Source organism: Anomalospiza imberbis, chromosome 9 (assembly GCF_031753505.1).
Source record: "Anomalospiza imberbis isolate Cuckoo-Finch-1a 21T00152 chromosome 9, ASM3175350v1, whole genome shotgun sequence".
Lineage (NCBI taxonomy): Eukaryota > Metazoa > Chordata > Aves > Passeriformes > Viduidae > Anomalospiza > Anomalospiza imberbis.
In genome coordinates this window covers 26353148-26376477 of record NC_089689.1, presented here as the reverse complement: position 1 = coordinate 26376477, position 23330 = coordinate 26353148, and the positions used below count along the sequence as shown (strand labels likewise).

Here is a 23330-nt window from a genome sequence, read left to right as displayed (position 1 = left end):
GATAATATAAGCCCTCTTGGGAACACGCTGTTATTTCTGCATGGCAGCATTCTCAGGTGCATTCAAAGTATAATCTGGAAGCAAAGAAAAAACATTTTAAGCAATTACAGTTATTTGATTAAACTGTTTTGTTGGGAAAATTGTGATGTGTTTAGATCACTGTGAGATAATTCTGTGTTTTTATAAATATGTCTTCTGAATGCATGATATTGCAACTGCAGTGAGATTTTAGTGTGAAATAAAGATAACATATGTATTTCCATATGGTAACAAACTAGTTTAGTCCCATAAATTTCTACAAGGTATTTTTTCCTGGCTGAAGCCCTGTTCTGAAAGCAGCAGTAGTTATAAAACCCAATAACTGCACTGTGTTCTTCCTATAATCATGTGGCATTGTTTTGTGTCTGTGCTTGGGTGTGTGCAACATTAACGATCTCACAGCAAAGACAAAAGTAGTAATTGCAATATAATTATTATTTTTATTGATGAAACTTGTTTAAGAGCTCTGTTGACATTTACAGACTTTGAGGATCATGCAGCATTTGTTACAGTTATCCCAGGCATCAAACGTCCACAAAATGTTTAGGATTGTAGGATTAAGCAGTGACAGATTGGGGCCAGATGTCTGGGAGATCCCATAAATGGCCTTCTCAGTTGATAAAATAGCTCTTACCATACTGAAGCCCTTTCAAAACTGAACATTTATTCTTTGTAGTCGAAGCTGAGACACTTATGGGATGGCTGGATCTTCCTGGAGGGTATTTAAGAAGGAAAATGAGCCGCCCATTTTTCCTAGAGTAGTTATATATAGTGTAAATGTAAATGTAAATACACTCCAAGTAGTAACAGTAGGAGGAAGGGTTAAAAGAGTTGGTGAGTAGCAGTTAAACCCAAGAACTACCTTTAAAAAGTTGTCTTAACAACAGCAGCCCAGTTGAAGTTGTTGCACCACTTCAGGGAAGCTGTTTCCATATATGCACTTCTGTAGGGACAAACTGTGAGAGATACAGTCAGCAGATCCAGAAATCGGAGAGCTGAAAAAGGTGTCCTTCAAAGTGCAGCTCTTCCTGCAGCTCTGAGTGGATTCTCAGCCCCACTCTGCTCAGCTCTTTGCACCAACTCCATTCCTCCCTTCCTTTGAGACCTTTAATCTTCAGCTTCCTCTCTTCTCATCACCTGTGGCAAGGTTCTTGTCCCCACTGCTTTCCTCTTGAACGGAATTCCTGTTTCACCAACCCAGTCTTTGCCAGCTTGCAAATCTGAGTACTGCAGTCACATCATTCTCTTTGCTGGTGTATTTTTCCACCTGACATGTTTATCCTGAGTTTATCACTGCATTGGGACCATCCCATTGTCTGTTACTCAGTTTAATAAACCTGGGTAATACAAATACTATGAATTAGGAAATAATAACATAAATAAGAAAAGCTCTGAATGTCCAAGCATTTGTGGTGATGGAGGAACCTTACTGCTGAAGGCACTGGACATTCTTACCAAGAAAAGCCAGCTGACCACAGAAGAAGGGTCTGTAAATAAGCCCGTATTTGTTTGAGTGCTGTTGCTTACACTGCAGCTCTGAGCATTTCTGGTAGGGCCTGCTCCTTCTCTCCTTGAAATGTCGATCCAGCAAAGTCTTAAACATATGTGTTTTAAATTAAGCTTGTGTTTAGATGTTTTAGGACATTTGCCGTTGGAATTTTTGCTACTGACATCAATGAGAGTGGAGCTGGACCTTTAATGAGTTTGGATTATTCTGCATACCTTGCTACTTTGCATTGGGCTCTAGGTATGGAAGTGAAGACTGGTAATCTGTTAGAAATCATTCTGAGGGTCAAGATCCTTCTCTCTAAACTGGAGAGAGATGGATTTGATGGCTGGAGTGCTCAGTGGATGAGGAATGATGGTCACATCCAGAGTGGTGAGAGACTCAGTGTTCAGATGGGACATCGGTGGCAGGTGGTGTCCCTTGTAGGATCAAGTGCAGTCTCAGCAAATTCGTGGGTGACACCAAGCTGAGTGGTGCAGTTGGTACTCCTGAATGATGGGCTGGCATCCAGAGGGGCCTGGACAAGCTCCAGAAGTGGTCCATGGGGTTTCAACAAGGCCAAGTCCAGGGTCCTGCAGCTGGTTCAGGGCAACCCCTGGTATCAACACAGGCTGTGGGATGAAGGAACACAAAAATGTTCCAAGGGATGGAGCACCTTTTCTGAGAAGAAAGGCTGAGAGAGTTGGGCTTGTTCAGGCTGGAGAAGGCTCCCGGGGAGACTTAGAGCAGCCTCTCAGTGCTTGAAGGTGACCTACAAGAGAGATGAAAGGGATAGTAATTCAAAGGGATGCCACACTGTGGGCACACTAATCAAAGGAGGTTGGTAAGGAGGAAGATTGGGAACAAAAAGGAAAAAAGTGATCTTTAGGACCTCAGAACATTCACTCATCTTCCTGGAATGTCCTGTGAGAAGTATGAATTTGCTGAACTCTGCTCTATTTTTCATGGACTTAAGCAATTTTCCACATTTCAAATTGCTCCATCCTGAATCTTAGTCAGATTTTTAGTGATGCTTGTGAAGAAAGTTTGTTTCTTTTGAAGCCTTGGTGGCTTTGGTCACTTCCAAACCCCTTTCCCCCCCACCCCCCGGCCTCCTTGCACCGGCTCAAGCATTCAGAGGTGGGTCATGGCCAAACAAAGCTTCTGAACTCATGAACTGCATATCTACAGGTGATTTTGTGGATCTGTCACAATGGCTGTGATGGGAAAAGATGGAAAACATATACACATCAGACAGTTGTCTGTACACATACCCAGTATGCCATTCAGACAGGGTACTGCTCAGGGCTCTAAAATACTTATGGCAGTAAGGGCCACATTGATCCTTTGATGTGTGAGTGGCTGGGACAGGCAGAGAAGTGCCAGAAACTCCTCTGCCTGTGGTGTGCAGAACTGATCTGCATCCAGTGCCAGGACACAGCCTGCAAGGTGAAGTGCTGGCTCAGGAATCACTTTGGTTGCTGTGCTGAGGTATTTAGAAAACACACTGGGATGAGCAGAATGTGTTGGGCCTTCCTCCATCACCTTTGGCAGGCCCTGGGAGATCAGGTGTCTCCAGGTTGTGGCACCTTCAATGCTCCTCCCTTTGCAGCTGCTCTCCCTTCCCATCTCTCCCCCTGCACCGCTGGATGCCACAGCCAGTCTGCAGTTTGCATGCCCTGATGTGTGTCAGAGGTGTGTGTAACAAGCAAGATTGGCAGGGTGGTGACTTCTGTGATGCCATCTGAGGCGCCACAGGGTCCTGGAAAGCTGCTGAGCAAAATCTTGACTCAGCAAAAGGAAGTGACAAAGCATTTGCTGATTTTGTGAGAGTCAGGATTTCACTCTTTGTGAGCAAGAATAATAGAAAAAGTTGTGGCTTCTAGAAAAAGTGGTTGGAACAGATTTCTCAGAGAAGCTGTGGCTGCCCCATCCCTGGAATTGCTCAGGGCCAGGTTGGACAGGGCTTGGAGCAACCTGGGATAGTGGCAGGTGTCCCTTGCCCACGGCAGTGCTTGCAACTAGGTGACCCTTAAGGTCCCTTCCAACCCAAACCATTCTATGAAGATACACCTACTATATTTCAGAATTGCTCTTCGTGTTGACAGGAAGGTGAATTGGGTTGTGTTTTTCAAATACATTCCTTGAGATCACAAATCCTTGAGGAGCCAAGTTTTTATCTGTGTAGAGGCATAAGGAGATGTGCAGTGCCATGAAACAGCAATATGTGCAGAGTGGGCAAAGACTATGCATTCCATCACTTTAGTATTTGCATGCAAGTATTTGAATATGTGCAGGTATCTGAGTGCATTTTGTGGGTGTGCAGGTGCACGAATGTGCACACACGAGTATTTGTTCCCATCCTACAGACAGTGCCTCCACTGCCTGTTGTCTGTAACACTGAAACTTCAATGCAAAACACCCTTCCCTTGGCCTAGTAGCTGGAAATTTGACTTATATATTTATTCAGATTTAATTTGAAACAGTGACTTCTGTTATGAAGGCCATGCAGCATTTTATTGCAGCTCCCTAATGAAACGGGTGCTTAAGAAGTCAGAATCGCTCAGGTTACTGCTTGTATAAACGCTGAGAACAGCTCTGAATGATACAGCTAGTGAAGAAAAGGGTGCAGAATAACAGCAGAGTTCCTTTGGATTGATCTTCAAATGGATCAGGTCTTCCTGTAATAGTCCGTGCTCATCTGCTCCCGTGTATAATATTTCAGACACCTGAAACCAGGTTCTAACCGCCAGCTTCTCTTACTCTCTGTCTGTAGCAGCTAATTGTTATTGCCCACAGTGGTTCCTGTGCCAGTTAACATCCCAGAGGACTCCTCAGAACACTTGTTCTTTCTTTAAATTTTCTGCACTGACACCGTGTCTTTAGGTGTTCAGCTCAGACAGAATGTGTGAGATATTTATAACCCTTGTATTATTACTGAGCTTCACACCGTGTCTTCGGTGACAGATTAAATGAACAGCACAATATGTTGTGTTTCATCCATAAATTTCAACAGATGTTTGAATGTTGGTTGATTTATTGCACGTCCAACTTGGTTCTTACACTGTTCTCACTGTGTCTGCACATGGTTTATTTAACAGAACTTACAATGATTTTTTTAATGACGTTTTTCAGTTTGAAGGGTGCAACAAGGCATTTTCTAGGCTCGAGAACCTCAAGATTCACCTCCGGAGTCATACTGGGGAGAAGCCATACCTGTGTCAGCATCCTGGCTGCCAGAAAGCTTTCAGCAACTCCAGTGACCGGGCAAAGCACCAGCGGACACACCTGGATACCGTAAGCATGATTTCATAGTGGGAGCTGCACCGAGTTTTCCAGTGGTCCTGGTACACAATCGGTTCTGCAACTGCAGGGGGACTTGGCCTTTTCATGAGGAGAGTCTTAGAAAACTTAGCTATGAGCAAGTGTGTTTGGATTTGAGCTGTATGTGCTTTGAGAAGTGAGAAAGTCTTGATCACAGAGAGGCAATTATGTTGTGTTACTCATGCTGAGGAGTGAGTTACTCAGCAAACTCTGCCATTGTTCCTGTTCCAGTAAGAGGAGGCAGCAGTTCAATAAGGTGTAGCTGAGTGAAAGCTGAGTCACTGCTGCTGCACCAAATGTGTGTCATTGTCTCACTTGTGTCCCCTTCAGTGAGTGTTCTGAGTGAAGGCAAAAGCTGTTCAGACCTCTCAGTGGAAGGTACATGCACCTCAGTTTTGGACAGTAATTCTGTAAAAAGTGAAAATAAATCTGTCTCATAACTCTGTGGAATCGGTTAAGTACCCTCCATCAGAATTAACTGTGAGAAACACACTCTTTTATTCTCTACAGCTGGTAGATTTGGCTTGACTCTGCAGATCTTCTCACTTGTCTTGCAGAGAGGATGGGAGCCTGTCAAGTGTCTTGGGCTATACTGAAATGAAATCACCAGATCATGGGGAAAGAAAGCAATGAGACAGCTTTGCAGACCAGTCATGTCCTCAGCATAAAGCTTGTAAAGAATAACAGGCAGAGTTGTTCCTTTGTCTTTTTCAAAGAAGCGAATATATGGTTTAGTTTGGCCAAGTGTTTATGGGGCAGAACTTTTGAGTTTAATTGATATTTACTTTTTAAGCAGTTACACATTTCAGACAGTGCAGCATTAAGGAATGTCTAATGTACATTATGCCTTGCAAAAACAAACAAGTAAGAGAAGCAAGTCAGTCACATTTTCCAAACCAAAGCACACTTAAAATAACAATGTTTTATTTATTTGAAAGTCAACCTGAGATATTTGAATTTGTAATTTGCATCTCTTTTGAAAGTGGATATATTAAATTGCATGCAGTTTTTAAATTTAATTGCCTGAATCTAGTAGATATATTTTTTATTAGCCAAACTCACAAATGGAATGCCATCTATTAGTTTTAAGAGAGAACTGACATGGTTAGTAAAGTGACCACAAATTCTTTGTATGTGTTGTCTGTGCAGTATTGAAGACAAATGTCTTAACTTTCTATTTTCTTCTCTTCTTCCTTTATCTCTGTCTTTATTATCTGAAATGCTCATAAATCAGGAAAAAGGTACAGTAATCATTTTCTAATAACTTTCTTAAATATCTAAAAACATCCTCCATGCTATTCCACTGCAGGTTCTCTAAAACTGTTTCTGTAGTCCTGCACACAGTGACTGAGTTCCACTTGATTTAATTGAAGCCCTGTGGTTCAAGCTCAGAGAATTGTGAGCTTATGTGAACATGAAAAATAGCAGAGCTACAGGATGGTGCTGCTGCACCAAACAACTGCCTGGAATGTCAGAGCAAATGGCCATGAACCTTTGTAAGGGTGATCACATTCTCATCTTGTTTCCCTATGACTGAGTTGAATGATTTTATCACTAATTTGAATGACATCAGTGATTTGAAAAATACTCTGCTAGTTTTTCTGCCAAGGGATTTGTTAAAGTTTTCCATAGCTTTTCCTCAGGTGTCAGTTCTCTGTGTTCCAGACACTCTCAATAAATCTCCTTTGCCCTTTAACTTTCTGGGTAGGTGCTGTGTTAGCCTGTAAGGTCATGAATTGGTGAATGATTCTATTATTCCTTTAGAAATTTCCTGCTGGCTGGACAGAGCAGCAGTACTTGTCCTCTGGAGGTACTTACAAAGAAAGGGGGTTTATATAGGCTGCTTTTTCCTTACTGAGTACATTTGGAATTGGTTTTAAAGCTTCTCAGTGTAGGTCACTCCACCATTTATCTTCTCCAAAGAAGAATCTGTAAATCATTTCACTTACTGGTGTATGCTAGTTTGATGGAATCCCTACTAAATCATCTGGAAGTAGATCCTTCTCCTAGGCAGGAGCAGAACAAAGGGAACCTGTCTGTCCTTGTGGTAAAAAGGGCACATCAGCACTCCTCCAGGAGCACAGCAACTGGGTTTAAAGGACCTCACAGTCACTTCTCCCAAAACTGGTGGGATTTTTTCCCTTTTGTGCATCCTCCTTCTGAAACCAAGGGGCTTAAAGAATGTGACATTGAGGTCATGGCAAACCAATTTTCTACCTTTGAGAAGACACCAAAAGGATTTGCTAGTCCTAGTGAGAATGCTGAGGTAATGTTGATAGATGATGCAAGAAAACAGAGGGCAAAAGAATGTTCCATTCCACTTTAAAGCTTTGTGAGCTGTGTCATACAGCACTATTTTGCTGGCATTTAAGCCAATGGTTACTTAATAAAAAGTGCCTTTGCTCATTTTGGCAGTTTCACCTTCATTTGGAGTTTGTTCTGTAACCCAGAGATAGTGTTCCATTTGTTGGGAATAGGCACAGCCACAAGAAGAATTCAGTGAGGATTTCAGTCACTGGGAAGGTCCCCTCTGAGCCTCATTTTCTGCAGGCTGAGCCCCCCCAGCTCCCTCAGCCCCTCCTTGTTCTCCAGACTGTTCCCCAACTCCATTGCCCTTCTCTGGACATGTTCCAGCCCCTCAATACTTTTTTTGTTATGAGGGGCCCAAAACTGCACCCAGGATTCGAGGTGGGGTCTCACCAGTGCCCAGCAATCATTGTAAAATTTATGTAAATCAGAGCTCAAAACCAGAATGTCTGTCTTTATACTGGGTGATGCCGTGATAATTTTGTTTGCTGTAAAGGCTAGGGATAAAAGAAATGCTCTCAAAACCCATTCAGTTCTACCTCACTAGCATTTAGCTCAGCCCAGTAAACCATATCCAGCGTGCCAGTGCAGAATCACTTCTGTTTGCATCGTGCCTGGTTTGTGAGCTCGGAGGAGACAGAGCAAGCGTGGGCCCAGCAGAGAGAGGGAGCAGCTCAGGTTCAGCACTGTGTGTGCCCTGTGCTGGCTGGGGCGGGCACAGGGGTGTGACATCTGTCCCTTTGCTCCGTTCCCAGAAGCCCTACGCCTGCCAGATTCCCGGCTGCTCCAAGCGCTACACCGACCCCAGCTCCCTGCGCAAGCACGTCAAGGCTCACTCGGCCAAAGAGCAGCAGGTGCGTAAGAAGGTAAGAGCAGGCAAGGAGTGACACGTCCCCAGAGCTCCTCAGTGCAGTCATTTTTAATTCATCTTTAATTCATATATTTTCAGATCAGTTTTTCTGCAATATCACAGAAGAAATCTTAAATGGAGCTGATTTTCCTGGGTTTTAATCACTGTTGTTTAGTGAACCACCTTATATATGTGTACTTTCAAAGGCTGCCACCCTCTAATTTCAGTTTGCCCCTACGCTTTCTGTCCTAGCATTTATCTTCCTGTTCATCTTTTATACACAAGCCCAAATTGTGCTGTCATTCACATAAAATGTCCATGCACCAAGTCTCTGCAATCAGCCCTAACTGATGGTGTTTACTAAAGTACATGTTGGCAGATGATCTAGAGCACAAATGAAACTAAGCCAGGATACAGTGGAAATGTAGGAGAAGAGGACTTGGAATAGAAGAGGTGTCCTTGTGTCAGCCATGCCCCCTTCCCTCCTGCTGCTCCTCTTGTGGAGTTTTCAGCAGTTTGAACGCAGAGTCCCCTTTCCCAGGACAGCTGTGTGTCCCCAGATTCTCCCTGTAACCCTTCTCTCTGCCAGATGTGTGCAGTCTGAGTAGCAGTTCCCAGCACATCAGTGACCAGAGCTCTGCACACTGTGTCAGATACTCATGGATCACTCATTGCCTGGTGAGCTTTGTGCCTGGGAGACACACGGGCCTAGCACCATCCAGGTGTTCATGGAATCAAGTCTTTGCACATATCAGCTCTACTCAGAAGTTTTATCTAGCCTGGCCACTGCCTAGTTTTCCATCCCAATTTTGTATTACCAGGCCTTGTGGTTTCCCTACAGCTCTCAGATTTAGAAGGTTCCACAGGATGTGCTCTGCATGTGTGTCCCACAGGTCACAAAATTCCCAACACTTCCCTAGATTAAACTTTTAGCTCGGAATGAGAGTAAGAGTCAATGTGCCATGGCAGTAATTGATTAATTCTATGTAATTAATTCTGTGTAATGAGAGTAAGAGTCAGAAGGCCATAGAAGTAATTTGCCACAAAATGAGGGTGACTGTGCCACCAGAGTCTTCTGCAATTGCAAGATCTTTGTAACAGGAAGGTTTCTTACATGAAATTCTCAGCAAATTGTGGAAAGCAACAATCTGCTGTGCTCTCTATTCCAAAGAAGACAACTTCCCCTTTTTTCCTTCCTGTGGTTTCTGGCATACTTCAAAGAAACAAAGAGGGAATTAGTTCCTAACCCCAAACCTGGCTGAAATTTGTTCAGCTCTGTGTACTGAGCTGAATGCAGTACCATGTCACCATCCTTTACATCTAGGGACAGTTCCCAGTGTTACACCTGGTCACCTCCTGAGGCCCTGTTCTAATTCTACAGAGCAAGGTGGGAAAAAAACCCCAAATCCAAACTTTGCATGAGAGGGCACAAAGTACTTCCTACATCAGCAGCAGGAAGCCTGAAGCACAGAATCAATCCAGGACAAATTTGTTAACAGCAGCTGCAAACTCAGGCTGCTTGGATGCACCAAGACATCAATATCCAGGGTTTCATATCACTTAATCTCCTGCCTTGAGGAATTTTCCTGTGTGCATGTACACAGCCTCATATAGACTTATCAAATCTATCTTAAAATAACGTTAGTAACTTGTCTCCCACACCTTATTTGGTAGACTGGTCTAAATCTGCACTCCTCCAGTGGTTTGAAATCATCTTCAGATTTCCTGCCTCATTTATCCATGATAACTTTATGAATACTTGATCCTGTGACTTTTTTTCCTCAAATGAAAAGGCACCTAAAAAAGTAGCAGATTTTTGTGGTTTGTGTTTTGGTCAGGCTCTCTTAAAAGGATCAAAGCAAACCTGGCTGATAAAAAAACGAGAACCTCCTCTAAGTATTTCACTTAAATATATTAAAAAACCCCAACACCTTTCACAACTAAATAAATCCCAGTGTTACTGAACAGCCTCCTTTGGATTTCAGATGCAGGAAAAAAGGGAAAAGACTGCTCATACTCGCTTGTTTTTGGTTATAACTCAGCAAAGGCAGTTGTCTGTTGGTATCAACTTCCCAAGAGTTCTGAGTGGAAATGACCTAGCCAAGAAAGAAAAATTAACAGTCTGTTCTGCCAACATGTCTTGGTTGAGATATGCTACCAAAATGTGCCATTTCTGATGCAAAACAAAATGCCTGAGCTTAGACTTGTATCGAAGGAATCCTGAGCACTTAGTTCATAGCTTGGAGGATTAGTGCAGTGGTGATATTTGGTTGTTCTGAAAGGCTTTACAGAAACAAAACAGGAGAAAGTTAGCTGTTAATTTAGTAGTAGTTTAATTGGCTGCAGATGCACTTGTGATCCAAATGTCAGATGTTTATCTCGAGCCCACAAATGGCTGTAGAGCAGAATTCTGAGAAGGTTTGCCTAGGCCCTTTATTTAGAATACCCAGGCCCAGGGGAGATGGGTATGTGAGGCTGTACCCATAAGGACAATAACTATTTATTAATGGCTGTAGAGTATGATGGCTGTTTGTGTAATGCGATCACTCTGTTATGACAAAAGCTTGGCAGCATCAGCATGTTTGAAAGAGAATTAGAAATGCTTTTCTTTCTTAATTCTCCTCTCCTGCTGTTTTTAATATGATCGACATTGTGGTTTTTGAGAGTTTGCTTCAGACCCTTTTGCCAGAGCTTTAATTTCCATGGAGTACAGCTGACACGTGAGTGGTACCTCTTCCCCATCACCGACAGCGCCTCGCTCTGCCAGTTCTAATCTGATCAGCACAAACGCTTTTCTTTCCCTATCAAATGTCTTTCCAAGTGTCACAGTTACAGGGTGATGCAAACCTTTTGTCACAGAATCCAAGAAACTATAGAAAGACTGAAAATGTGCAGTTCAGTTACTCAGGAAGGTTTGAAGGAACACAGGGTACATTATTTTTTGAAGCAAACTGGTTGTTGATGTAAGATTAGCACACTTAACTTGTGCACTTCAGAAAACCAAAGTCATCTCTAATTACAAATACCAAGTACAGCATACGTCCTTAATTACAGTGAGTTCCTAAGAATGGCATTTCTTCCTTCTATATATAATCCTTAAAGAGATATATGAAGTTAGTTGTAAATAATTTGATTTTACTATGTAACACAATGTTTATTTTATCTTCCTCTTGTAGCTAAAGTCCTGTACTGATATTGAGCAAGATGTACTCAGTGAGTGCTTAGCTATCCAACAGCTCCACACGTCTTCACAGCATATCCTGGATGGGAAGTGTGGCAGATCTGTAGGTCCTCATGATTTAATTACAGGTAAGAATACTTCTATTAAGTGTGGTGCTAAATATGTCATACAACAGAGGATTCAAACCAGAAAAGATTTGTCACTGTGGAAGGTGATAAAAACTCCAGACCAACAAATAAGATGAAATAATTATGTGCGTTGTTCACTAAGGCCTTCCTTTTTTTGGTTTTTCAGAATTAGTCAGAGAAATAGTGCCTGTTAATTTCATGTGAAGGGGCAGCAGCCCTGCTGACAGTCCGTCTCCATCCATTTATTCTCCTTTCAAAGTGAGCCTTGGCCTGGGCTGAGTGCAGGAGCTGTGCCACGTCCAGGTGGATGCTCTGGCACAGGCTCCCACCAGGAGAGTTTTTTCCAGGAGCTGCAGGAAAGCTGAGGAGGCTGAGTGCCGTGATGCACTTTGGATCATAACAAAAAATATGGTGATACGTGAATGGGAGAAAACTTGAATTTGAAATGTCAAACCTTCTTCTAATAATACTTTCTAGTATTTAATCTTTCTTTCTGTATTTTCTTTCATTCTTGTGGTTTGAACAAGAGTTGGTCCTTTTCAGGGACTTTAGACACTTCTGTACATTTTATAGGAAAAGAAAAAGAGACTTCCATTCCCTTATGTGGGAGATAAGATCCAGATTCACAGTTTTTGAACCCCAGCAAAGGATCCTGAATCAGGGATGTACATTTTGAGGTTCTGTGTTAAGGCAGCAGAGAGAGGCACTCCCAAAAGCCAGGAGTATAATTGTAATCTGCCTTCTGCAAGAATCTCCTCCTTTTTTTTTGATCTTTCAAACAAAAAATCCATTTTACTTAACATCTCCTATCCTCTTTTCTAGTTCAAGTTGCATGAAATGTCGGAATGTAGCTGGTGAGCAGAATGGAGTAGAAAGGGAAATACCCCATCATTCTGATGTACTTTCCCTGGGAGTCTGCACTCAGGGCTTACGTGTGGCTCCTTGAAAAGTGGGAGAAAGCTGGAGCATTGGGGGTTAATTTCCAGTCTCTGCCTGTGCCACCTGCTCTGAATAAGGCCTGTGAGGGCAGCAGTGGCCTGTGCTGTCCCCTTGACAGTCCCGTGTGGCAGGAGCATGGCTTGGCCTCCCCATCCCAGGCAGGGCAGGAAAGAGCAGTGACATTTTCCTCAGAACAGGCTGCACTTCAGAACCTCAGAAACAGCCTCAGATTTCAAGTGACAACAATAAAACAGGAAAAGAGTTATTAGCTCACAGATAAACATCCCTAACCTCTCAGTGTCATTTCGGAGAATCTCTTGTGAAATGAAGGATTTTATCTGTCCGTAACTCTGGCTTTGTCTGATATGATTTCTGTGCTGATTATATCAATCCATCACCAGGATGTTGTAAAAAAACTGTAAATCTTCCCTGATACTTCCATCAGGTCGCTCCATATGAGACCCCATCAATGCACAGTATGAACAAGCGCCAGGGAAAAATAAATCAAGATTTGAAAGACTGTTTTGAAGTGAAACAGAAGTTACTTCATCTTATGTGCAGTACAATCCACAGGGAAAACTGTTCCTCTGTCATTATTTAGGGCATATAAACCAAAGTGCTGATCCTTACAGAATGAAAGCATAAGGACATTCCTGCTGCCACCTATAGTCTGCAGTGATTGCACATTTGCTCTTTCAAATGAGCTGAGGTAATATTTTTTGAGAAATCAGCTATAATTCTGTCTGTAGGCTGTACATGGATAAATATAGTGTATCATGTCCTCATATTCCACTTGAAATATGAAAACATTCATGGTTTGGGCTTTTGAGTTTGGTTTTTATGTTTTTTTTTTTTTTCAAAGAAACCACATTATTAATGTGCAGAGCTCTGGGCTTTAGGGATCACTTGGATTCCTGGAGAATTTCAGTTTTGTCTTTCTCCAAGTTAAAGCACATTTTAAATATGTCAGGGATGAAAGCCCATCACAGAAAAAACCCGAAATATTAAAAAAGGCCCCATCCCTTGTGTCTGACTTCAAAGTAGGTAAGACAGTGAGCAGAGGAATGTTTCTGCAGTCAGAGGAACCCATTGTTTGCTGAGATCTTCCTCCTTTTTCCCTCCTCCTAACTAAGATGCATCATGGCTGCACGCATTAACTCTGCCTGTGGACAAGAGCTCGTATCACTCTGGTCCCCCTCAGGCATTTTCTCTGGGTTTTATTATTGGTTGCCTGTTCTCAGCATAAAGCTGAGGGGGGAAAGGCTGCTGGACACAGATGCTCAGAGCACTGTTTTGGCCACAGATGTTAAGGTTAAAGGCCAAGCCATTTAAAATACTGATTAATGACTTCTCTTTACCAGCTGAGATGGTCAATGTGTGAGGAGGCCCAAGGTGCGCAGGCTTGGCGGGGGCTGCCCTTGCAGGAGTTGTTCACAGCAGCTCCAAAGGCTTCTGGGTGACTTCAGGTACACAGAATATTAGTGCTCAGTGCCGTAAAAGGAAAGAAATTTTGGAAGTACTAAAAATTATCCTGAGACTGCATTAGCAACTGCTCTTCCCCCCCTGACTTGTTCATGTGTGGGGAGGGAGCTGGGGTGAGGCAGCACAGGGCGTGGTGTGGATGGCTTGGGGGATGTGGGGACAAGGGACACCACGTGCCAAACTGGGTGCGAGTGGTGCTGCACAGAGATGTAGGGACAGGAGAGCTCGCTGATGACAAACCCTATGTCGTGTGTTTCACCCACCCTCAGTGCACAGGTCCAAGCAGGGGCCTTTTCCCTGAGGAAGTGTGATCAGGAAGTCAAAAGACAGATCTGGGAGAGGATGTCCCCAGCTAGAAACTCTTCAAGCCCTGCAGTGGGCACTGGGTGTCTACCCCAGCAGTTCCACAGATGGGTAAATTCCTCTGCAGAGTGGTTGGGGGTGGCAGAAACTGGAGGTGACAGGGATTCTGGTTCCACTTGGTTTTCTGATGTGGTGGGTTTGAGTGCAGGGATCATGTGGGACTTGGCTGCTGTCCATGCAGAGTTGTGGGGTGGTTTTTAAAACATTTTCTTGCTCCTCTAGAGGGTTATTCTGATTGTAGGTACTCAGCTACTCTTGTCTTTCTCATCACCTGAAGGAACAGGCCAGGAGTGAGACATCCTGAACATGCATGATTGAAAGATAAAACATGGAGTGGGTTTGCTGGTCACCACACTGCTGAGATGACCCTTTTTGGAGGGCTTTTGAGCTTTTTGCACAAGTTTCTCCTGGGCCAGCAGTGTGGGAGCCTTAGAGCATGAACAGTTTGGTTTAGGTTGTGCGTTTCCTCCAGGCTGTGCTGTCAATATATCTGAACTGGTGGTGTGGGAAATAGAGCTGAAGTGCAAAGTGACACTGAACAGTCCAGGTTGAATTTGGCTCATCTTTCAAGCCTGACAACGAATGGATGAAAAGGGAGGATCTGAGGGAAGTGGAAACTGTTGTATTATGAAATGGACTGAAGCCACCAGTGGAAAAGCATTTCCACAATGTAGCATCCTTGCTACTGACTTACTGTTACCAGAAGAGGCTTTGACAAATAAATCCTCACATCACCTGGGAACATCTGATTTCTTAAAGCCCCTTCTGTCTGGCGTGCAGTGCAGAAAGCAAGTTGTTTTCACTGGCTGGTTGACAAATGTTCTGTCTAGCTGGAGACAGAGATGATGTGGTTCAGTTTTGTTGCTTTAGATCTGTCAGCAGCTGAGGACTCATTGTTCATGAGGGGTTTTTGACTCATCTGAAGCCCCTGACAAAGGTGGCTGGAATCTTGCCTCGGTGGTTCTGCTCTTCAGTCACACACAGAAACAGATGCTGACATTCAGATGTTGCTTCTTCACCCCAAAGGTGTCACACAATCCCCACAGCTCTGGATTTTCATGTTGCCTTCTGCTTGATCCGTGTCAGTGGGTGGGTTTGGGAGGGGTGCAGTCCAGAGCCCTGCCAGTGACATGGGACAGGGCTGAGCACAGCTGGCACGTGGCTCTGTCCTGGATGGGCAGCTCTGCAACACTGAGTGGGAAAGAACAGATGAGTGGTACAGGAGGAGAGATGGCAAAGACAGGCCCCAGAGGGACCTCTGTGCTCTAGAGCTGGACACTGGGAGCTGGCAGGCCTCACTTGCTGCTCACAGCCTTCAGGTCACAGTGTGAGTGGCAGTTCTGGTCCTCATCCATGTGCACATGCCCTGGGAGGGTGGCACAGCACCGTGGAAGATGTGTTGTGGGCAAAACTTGAAGATGGGAAAGGCAGAAAAACTGGGAAGAGAAGGACAAGGACTAGACTTCTCCCAGAGCAGCATGACAAGGAGCCAGCCCTTCTCCCCTGCCATAAGGTGGCTTTTGCATGCTCCATGCCTGCACTCCTGTGATATCTGTCACCACAGACATGTCACCACAGAGACCTGCTCTCAGTGCAGCCTTCACACCAAAAGTCAGTGTGAGGGCCCCGCAGGCAATGCCTGTCTTGGTGCGTGGTCGCTCTTTAGATGGGAGAAAAAAACTTAATTCCAAAAAAACTTAATACCAGCATCTTCATCCAAGAGCCCTGGACAAAGCTTCCTCAACAAAGGGTGTGCTTGAGGGCATGGTGGGCACTTGGCTGTTGGTACCTTGCTGCCATGGTAGAGGATAGTCCCCAAAAATGGTGCAGCCACACTCCTTCATTAATTCTGTATTAGTGAACCTGTTTTCATAATCTCATTTAAAAATTCTTGTTCCTCTCTGCATTTAATTTATTAGGGTTTCCTTTGTATCAATATGTGATATTTGTAAATGGTCTGGGATGTCCAGCGGCTTAGTAATGGAAAGTCAAATTACAGAGTTTGAAATGAGCAGCAAAACCCCAGGGTACCATGGTCTGCTTTGCTGTGTGAGCTCCATCCCCTGAGCACTGCAGGTTCTCTCTCACAGCTACGGGAAGGGCAGGGTGGGAGTCCCACCAAGCCCTGGTGGCTGTCAGGAGGGTTCTACAGCTCCGTAGAGTCCAGGAACACCTGGGAGGGTCAGAGACGAGACACCCACATGCCAAAGTACCGTGGCACAGCTGGGAGTGCTGCTCAGGCACACGGGTATTCACTGACACACAGGGGCTTTGCTGTGGGGCTGTGGCTTGGCGTTGGGTGGGGGATAGGGAAGAAGTTGGAGACTCTGCAGGTCTTATTGATGCTTCCTTGCTTATTTGGTTTTACCAACTGCTGTCTGTTCCCAGGCATGTACAGTGGGTCCAGCACCAGTCACAACGGCCCCTCCCCAGCTGTGCTGCCACCTCCTCATGACATTCCTTCAAGGCACCTTCCCCTCGACTCCGCCCTGTCCAGCCCACATCACCACCAGTCGCCGCTGGAGAGTGCCAGGGACGGGTATGTGTGTGATGTGAAACATGCTGTGCCTTTGTCTGGCATGAAAATGGATGATGAATTGTTTATTTTACTTTGCATGGATGCTGTTCAAAAGAAAACACTGGCCCAAACAAAGCAATTTTGTTTGTTTTAGAATCATGGAATAATTTAGTTTTCAAGGGACCTCAGAAGGTCATGTCATCCATGCCCTGTGCAAAGCAGGGCTAACATGGACATCGTTATCAGGTTGTTCAGGGCCTTGTCCTTGTCTTTGACAAAACACAATGGGATTTTTTTCTTCATAGCATGCAGTTACATTTAGATTTTAATTTTGTTTTTTAGTTCTTGCTGGATGGCTTCTCATAGGTTTGGATAAGCACAGAGAATTTTTCTCAGCTAACATGACAAACCTCTCAGAGGGTAAAACCCAAACTATGAGTCACTCAGGAATCAGGCTGTGTTTGCCTTAGTAAGGCTCACTCAGTGTCAGAGCCACGGGCTTTCTCACTTCCTTGCTCTCTGATAAGGTTTTCTGCAATGCACCTCTCAGCAGCAGGTCAGATCCTAATCAGGGAAGAGTGTTTAATCCCACTGATTGTATGGATTGCACTGCTACAGCCCCGATACAATTGCATGGCTACAGGGTGTGATATTCCTAAAGCACCGCGTGTCAAGGCTCTCATACCATCTCAACAGTAAAGAATCTCTGCAGGCCACAAAACTGCTCTAACCTTTTTACTCAGTTTTCTTTGGTGCCTGGCCTCATGCAAATTCAAATTCATACTTACAGTTTTACTTCCCAGCACTTTGGATGGGGAAAGGACTCTGATTTGGCTTTACTGATAGGAATTTAAGATGCAGAGAGATTAAAGGATTTTTTTCCCTAGGAACATGTTGGTGTCCTTTAGCAAATACAGCAGTTGAATGTAGAGTTTTCCCATCCTAGTCCAGTGACTGACCTTTCCCTTCTTTTATATGGTGTAAGGAAAGCCCAGAAGGATTTCAAGCATTAAGGGCAGAAGGCAGTTTGTGTGTGACATGGAAGAGGTATGGTAAGGAAATTTACACCTGGGGTGGTTGGAGAACAATCTGATTGAGGAAATTCAATTATGAGCAAACTAGTCCTTCTTATTTTCCAAACTGGGGAATGAATTCTGCAGCAAGCTGAGCTTCTGTACCCTCTGCTCCTTCAGCCTTCTCTTCTGACCTCGGCCGGTAGCAGTACCAGTGTCCCCCTCCCAGCATGATGGATAGACTTATCCTGTCCTTGTCCCATAAAATGCCTGTGCCCAGCCCTTCTCCTTCCCTGCCCTGCCCCATTCCTGAGCTTGTATTTCCTGTTGGCACATTCATTCCCATGGCAGAGTCGTGGCCAGCAGGAGCATTGGAAATTACTCCAGCTAAATAGGAAGTTTTCTGTAGCAGAGAAGGCAGTAGATGAAGTAGGAATGGAGACAGACATTCCAAAGTGAAGGTCATCCATGAGCTGTTCTTCTGCAGAATGGGACTGCCTGAGCCTGTTGGAGTCAGATCCCTCTCTCTGACTGCTCCCAAGTGCTGCTCAGCTGTTTCTCTTGGAGTTGGTTCCTAGGGGAGTTAAGGCAAAAAATACCAATCAAGAATGAAATAACGTAAGGGTATACTATGGGAAGGATATAGCAGGCTGTCAGGAAGGTGGATTTGTTTCTAAGGCACTTTGTGTCCTGGTGCTGCTAATAAGAAATGAAAGCAAGGGCCTGAGCAGGGTGAGGGCAACAGACAAGTTTCTAGTTTGAGGCGTCGGAAGGTCCCAGATGAATTCTCATTCCTGCCCCTGGTGTCTCCATTCCAGAGCACAGCACTTCCCTTCCAGCAGGAGCACCGTGGTCAGTGAGCTGAGCCTCTCACGGAGCTCCTGCTGCAGACACACCAGAGTTTCCATCAGAGGTGTCTCCGCCAATTCCAGCTTTAGTGCAGTGCAGATTCTTTCTCAGAGGAGACAACAGTGCTGATTTCTTATCTCAGTGTTTATGTACCTAAGTAAAGTCTTTGCCCAAATACCTTGTGACAAAATGTGGGAGTGAGATAACAGATTCCTAACCATGAGCCAAACGTCAGGGAATGGAGACTGGAATGTATTTCTGAATAGTTATTTTAAAACAGGGCATCCAGTTTCATGACATAGTTACTTGGAATTTTTCAGCATCTCAAATACCATTTTCTAAACTCAAAATAATCTTTATTCAGCATTTTCATTCCCAGTCCAAGATCCTTCTGCTGTATTTAAATCTTTGTGCTTACATTATTCATGACTGCTGAAGTGCAGCCCGTACCTGACATCTTAATTGCAATTGCAGAAACTTTGTGTGAACTAATTAATAGTCCTTGAGTTTCATTTAGCACAGTTTTCTTTAAAGCATCCATCCATTTAACTGGGCAAAATCACTTAACACTCACGTGCTGGGAGCCCCTGGATTCCAGGGCTGTTCTCCCCTGGCCAGCTCGTGGCAGTGCCATCCCTCCTGGAAGGTACATGAGGTTTGCAGTGAGAAGGGAACCCTCCCCCTGCCTCCTGCATGGGCACTGCTGCTGCTCTCTGGCACACACAGAGGGTTTGGCCTCATTTGTCAGCTGTCTCAGCATTCGGGTTTGAGCAAACGCAGAGAATTCCTGCTCTGGGGATCGGGACCATGACGAGGCTGGATCACATCGTGCAGTCTGTGGCAGGAACCGAGTGATTACTATCAAGAAATCTAATTACTGAGTCATCAAATGTGTGAGATGCCAAAAACTACATGAGGCAGAGTACAAATAGTCTACTCAAGTTTGACATGAGATTCAGAATTTGATTTAAAGGCTTTTTCTTCTTTTTCTTTTTTTTTAACAAAAAAAGCCCTATGTTACACTGTCCTTTGCCAAAGTCAATACCAAGTGCAGCAGTCAATTTTCCCAAATGGTTTGCTGAGACATTTAAATAGTTTGACAAAATTATCTAATTCACTTGAAAATGTTCTAACAAAATCTGACCTCATTACCGAATGTATTTATACTGGCTTTATTCAATATGGAGCACATTTTTTCAAATTCTGGAATGAAGTGTATGCTACACTAAAAAAATCTACTCATGCTGATATTAATTTAGCTAAAAGTGGTTGGCTCAGAAATACTTCAGCATGCAGAAAGTGGGCTTGGCATGATCCAGATTAAAATGTATATTTATTTTTTATTTCAGGTAGCAAGGGTTTATTTTAGCATTTCTTGTAGCATTTGCCATGTATAATGTCAAACTGGGTTTCATTTTGCCCATTGCAAAAATAGTCTATTTTGATTTGTAGCAGAGTGAGGACAGAAAAACAGCTTTTAGTATTAAATCTTGGGTGAATGTTGCACTTGGCTTGCTTTCTACTATTTTTTTAGCTGTTACTATCCAAGTCATCTAAAAATGTACTTAGTTTCATTTGTAGACCATCTCTATAAGTTGCAATTTAGAATATTCAGTGTGATAAATTATCAGCTTTAACGAAACTGATCTGACTGAAGTTAAGTGACTTTGAGTGGTGGCACCAAGTTTGGGATTTGCACCAATTTAGTGCAATGGCCCAACAAGGTCACTTTGTAGGACCTGAACACGATCCCTGTGTGTGTGACTGGGGCTCTCTGTCACTTGTGCTGCTGTGACAAACAGCACTTCTGTTCCCAACAGGAGCTGGGGCACTGGCAGATAATGACTTGATTGGGAGGGTGATGTGTCTCCAAGGGAAAGGAAAGTGAAACCATTTTCTAATATTCCTGTGGTAATTTAGGTCATTTCTGCTCTGTAAACACACCAGTAAATGAAGAAGGAGTGGGATTAAGACATCTGTGATGTGCAGAGGTGGTGATTGATGAGGACTCTGAGCCAAATCTGGTGAGCCTTTAATATAAAGGATTAGCTCTAAGCAAGGTGAGAGGGAAGGGCTCACACAACTCCCTTTGCCTGGGCTTCTGCCCAGCCGACTGCAGCCATCTCAAACCAGGGGCCAGACCCCCCTGAAGTGACACTGACCCCCACAGAAAATCACAAGAAACAGGATTTAAGAACTATCAAGTGAAAAGAGACATTTTAATCAGGGCGCTTAAACATCAGAGTTTTTGTTTGCTTGCTTCTTAGCACCTGTTATTTCAAATACCACAGGAATACTTCAGTGTAAAGAGTTCTCTGTTAAAAACTTAGTCCTTCACTTCTTTTTATGTGAAGTAACACCAGGTACACAGAGCCTCCCTTCTGCTCTACCAGGGAGCACCAGATTTGAAATCCCTGATATTTTTAAGCTTGAAGCTAAACACGCAGGGTAAAATCTTGTCGGTTACACGGGGGAGATTCTTTCCTGTTCTATCTCCTCGAGCTGCCAGGATCCAGGCCAGGTAGAAAAATACATTTGTGCTCCTAATTCTCATTACTTTAAGAGACAATTAGGTGTCTTAGCCACTTACATCTGATTCTCACTAACCTTGTTAGTTGGTTAATCTTTTAAATTAAGTTTGTGAGCTCATATAAATCAGTGGACTAGGGATTGACATGCTGTTAGGATGTTTGTAGGAAAGAAACTTCTAGTCTCTAGAAGTACTTTGGAAAACGAAATACCTGCACAGCTTTTCTTACAGACCAAGGAGATCCATCCCTCATTCTCTGTGGATTCCATTGGAGAATACTCTTCATTTATAACAGAATACACAAGTCAGTGGTTTAGTCTTCCCTTCAAAAGCACTAAAACCAGTAACAAGAAACAGATATCTCTGACAGCTGAAAACATTTGCAATGGAGGAAGCCAAGAACCCTTCATAATTTATCTCAGTGTTATGGATCTGAGCACGCAAAAGGGGCATCAGTACATCTGTCCAGAAAGAACAATGTACAGGTGCTGCACTGGGCCCCACCAAACAAAGAAAATCAGTAATTAAAAGCATCTGCTTTCAAATCCCAAGTCATTTATCTCATTGTAGAAAATGTGATCAGAATTCATTCATAATCATGTCCAGATAGGCTTATACAGGCTCCCCCCTCCCCTTAAAGCAAAATTAGCATTAGCATAGGCTTACATCAACAGTTACATGCTCAAGGATAACCTGGTGCTGGATCCTGGGGTAAGTATTGTTTGTCCATCAGCAGAAGTAGGTGGGCAAGTGTTCATTTGAGTTTCTGAGAGGGCCGAGGTGACATTCAGGATCCTGAGAGCCTCCACCAGTGCCTCTCAAAGTAAGGGCTGAGGTGGCTGTCCAGAGGAGACGCTGTAAGGAAAACTGAGTGAGAAATCAGAGTTACGGGAGAAGGTGGGAGGTTAAAGGAGATGGTCAGAGTAACTCAGAAAGCTTTTAAGATTAATTCAGCCAGAGCTCTTCTGCATTACATTAATGATTTTAGCCATTACTGGATTTATCTGTAGTTAAATTTACACTTAACATCTGTAAAGCTTTTTTTCCTCTTTTTGTCCAAATTTTGTTTTGTTTTTAAGCAAAACTGCTGCAGTTTGATGCAGACCATATGCACCAAACACAGGAGTTTATCATGGTGTAACAAATAATGAATCTGTTTTAACCTCTCCCACTATTGGGTAGTGTCTTCTACAAACCTGAAGACAGCAGACATCAGTACCTGTACAGAACCCACCTGGAAGCATCTTGCTGCCTGTTTGCCAGAGAATAATGACCTTTAAATGACTGAAATAAGATAGATCATTCAAGCATGCAGCACATGCCAGATAATCTGGAGTAGACAGTCTCTGTGTTTGATTACATGTCTTTGTAATTGACTTCCTGGCAATCACTTGAACCTAAGGCACTGCTCTTTATTTAAATATGTTTTTATATTTCTTTGACCATATTAATAAGGTTTTTCTTTCACTCCGAAATACCTTCTCTTGCTAGACTGTAAGCTAGAATAATTTTTCAAATCTCCCTCATGCAGTGACTTCCACTGTAGCAATTCATCAGCTTCATTTCAGAGGTTATTAAACAAACCCTTATAAATAGAAATATCCTTTGGAGTGGCATAGTTCCCATAAGGCTCCCTATGAGGAACTGCTCTGCAGAAATGGCACGTTAGGTCAGAACAATTGCAGAGACACTCATTTGACACAGAATAAGTGTGTTTGTGTGCTTTGTGAGCTTGTGTAGATGATGAAATGTGTGACAAACATTGAGTTATGTTCTGTGTTCCACTCAGACGTGCACGTGTTTGTTAGAGCAGACAGGGAGCATTTCAGTATTTCAGGAAGCCCCTCTGAGTCCAAGAGCAGCCCCACACAGAAAACCCTTGAGTGTACCCGGAGAGGACTCTTAGGGCTCCTTTGTGATTCTGGACATGAAATTGCTTTTGTATCACTGTTATTGGTATCACTAAAAATACTCTAAAGCAATTAAGTTACCTGTGACTCTTCAGTCACATGAATTGTGTTCTCCATAATATTTATGAAGCCTCTCTTACTCCTTAGAGCTGAGCAGCTCCTGCACTTGGCTCAGAGTGTGGGCGAGTGAAGGTACAGAACTGGATCCAGGTAATCCAAGGCAGCATTCTGAGTGAAAGCTAGTATTTTGTATTTGTCTAAAAGCCAGAAGGCTGCCATTGCCTTGGCAGTACTTCAGGATGTCACACACAGGTGTGTCACAGGCTGCAGCTGCAGCAGAGCAGGGATAGAGCCTCTGGCCACGCTCTTGGGGAAACCAAGGTACTTTGGAGAACCTTGTGGTACCCTGGA

The 23330-nt window shown here is 43.7% G+C and overlaps 1 protein-coding gene and 1 long non-coding RNA gene across 10 annotated transcripts in view; one reads left to right on the top strand and one right to left on the bottom strand.

The window, feature by feature from the left end:
* GLIS1 (GLIS family zinc finger 1) overlaps positions 1-23330 on the top strand; it is a 181117-nt gene that overhangs the window by 142025 nt on the left and 15762 nt on the right. For 6 of the 7 annotated variants that reach the window (XM_068198796.1, XM_068198799.1, XM_068198802.1 and 3 more), the window contains 4 exons: positions 4661-4822; positions 7912-8022; positions 11183-11315; positions 16488-16638. In XM_068198796.1, the coding sequence (XP_068054897.1) occupies positions 4661-4822; positions 7912-8022; positions 11183-11315; positions 16488-16638 (557 nt within the window). The remainder of the gene's footprint in view (positions 1-4660; positions 4823-7911; positions 8023-11182; positions 11316-16487; positions 16639-23330) is intronic. The other variant, XM_068198797.1, reaches the window with a different exon arrangement.
* LOC137478761 (uncharacterized) lies at positions 1965-22718 on the bottom strand. Of its 3 annotated transcripts, none has more exons than XR_011001782.1 (4): positions 21221-22718; positions 10024-10102; positions 9669-9803; positions 1965-2297 (listed from the first exon to the last, which is right to left on the bottom strand). It is a non-coding gene; the product is annotated as an uncharacterized lncRNA (long non-coding RNA). The 3 variants fall into 3 exon arrangements; XR_011001783.1 differs by lacking the exon at positions 1965-2297 and having other exon boundaries at positions 9212-9803; positions 21221-21343; positions 21676-22718; XR_011001781.1 differs by lacking the exon at positions 1965-2297 and having other exon boundaries at positions 9212-9803.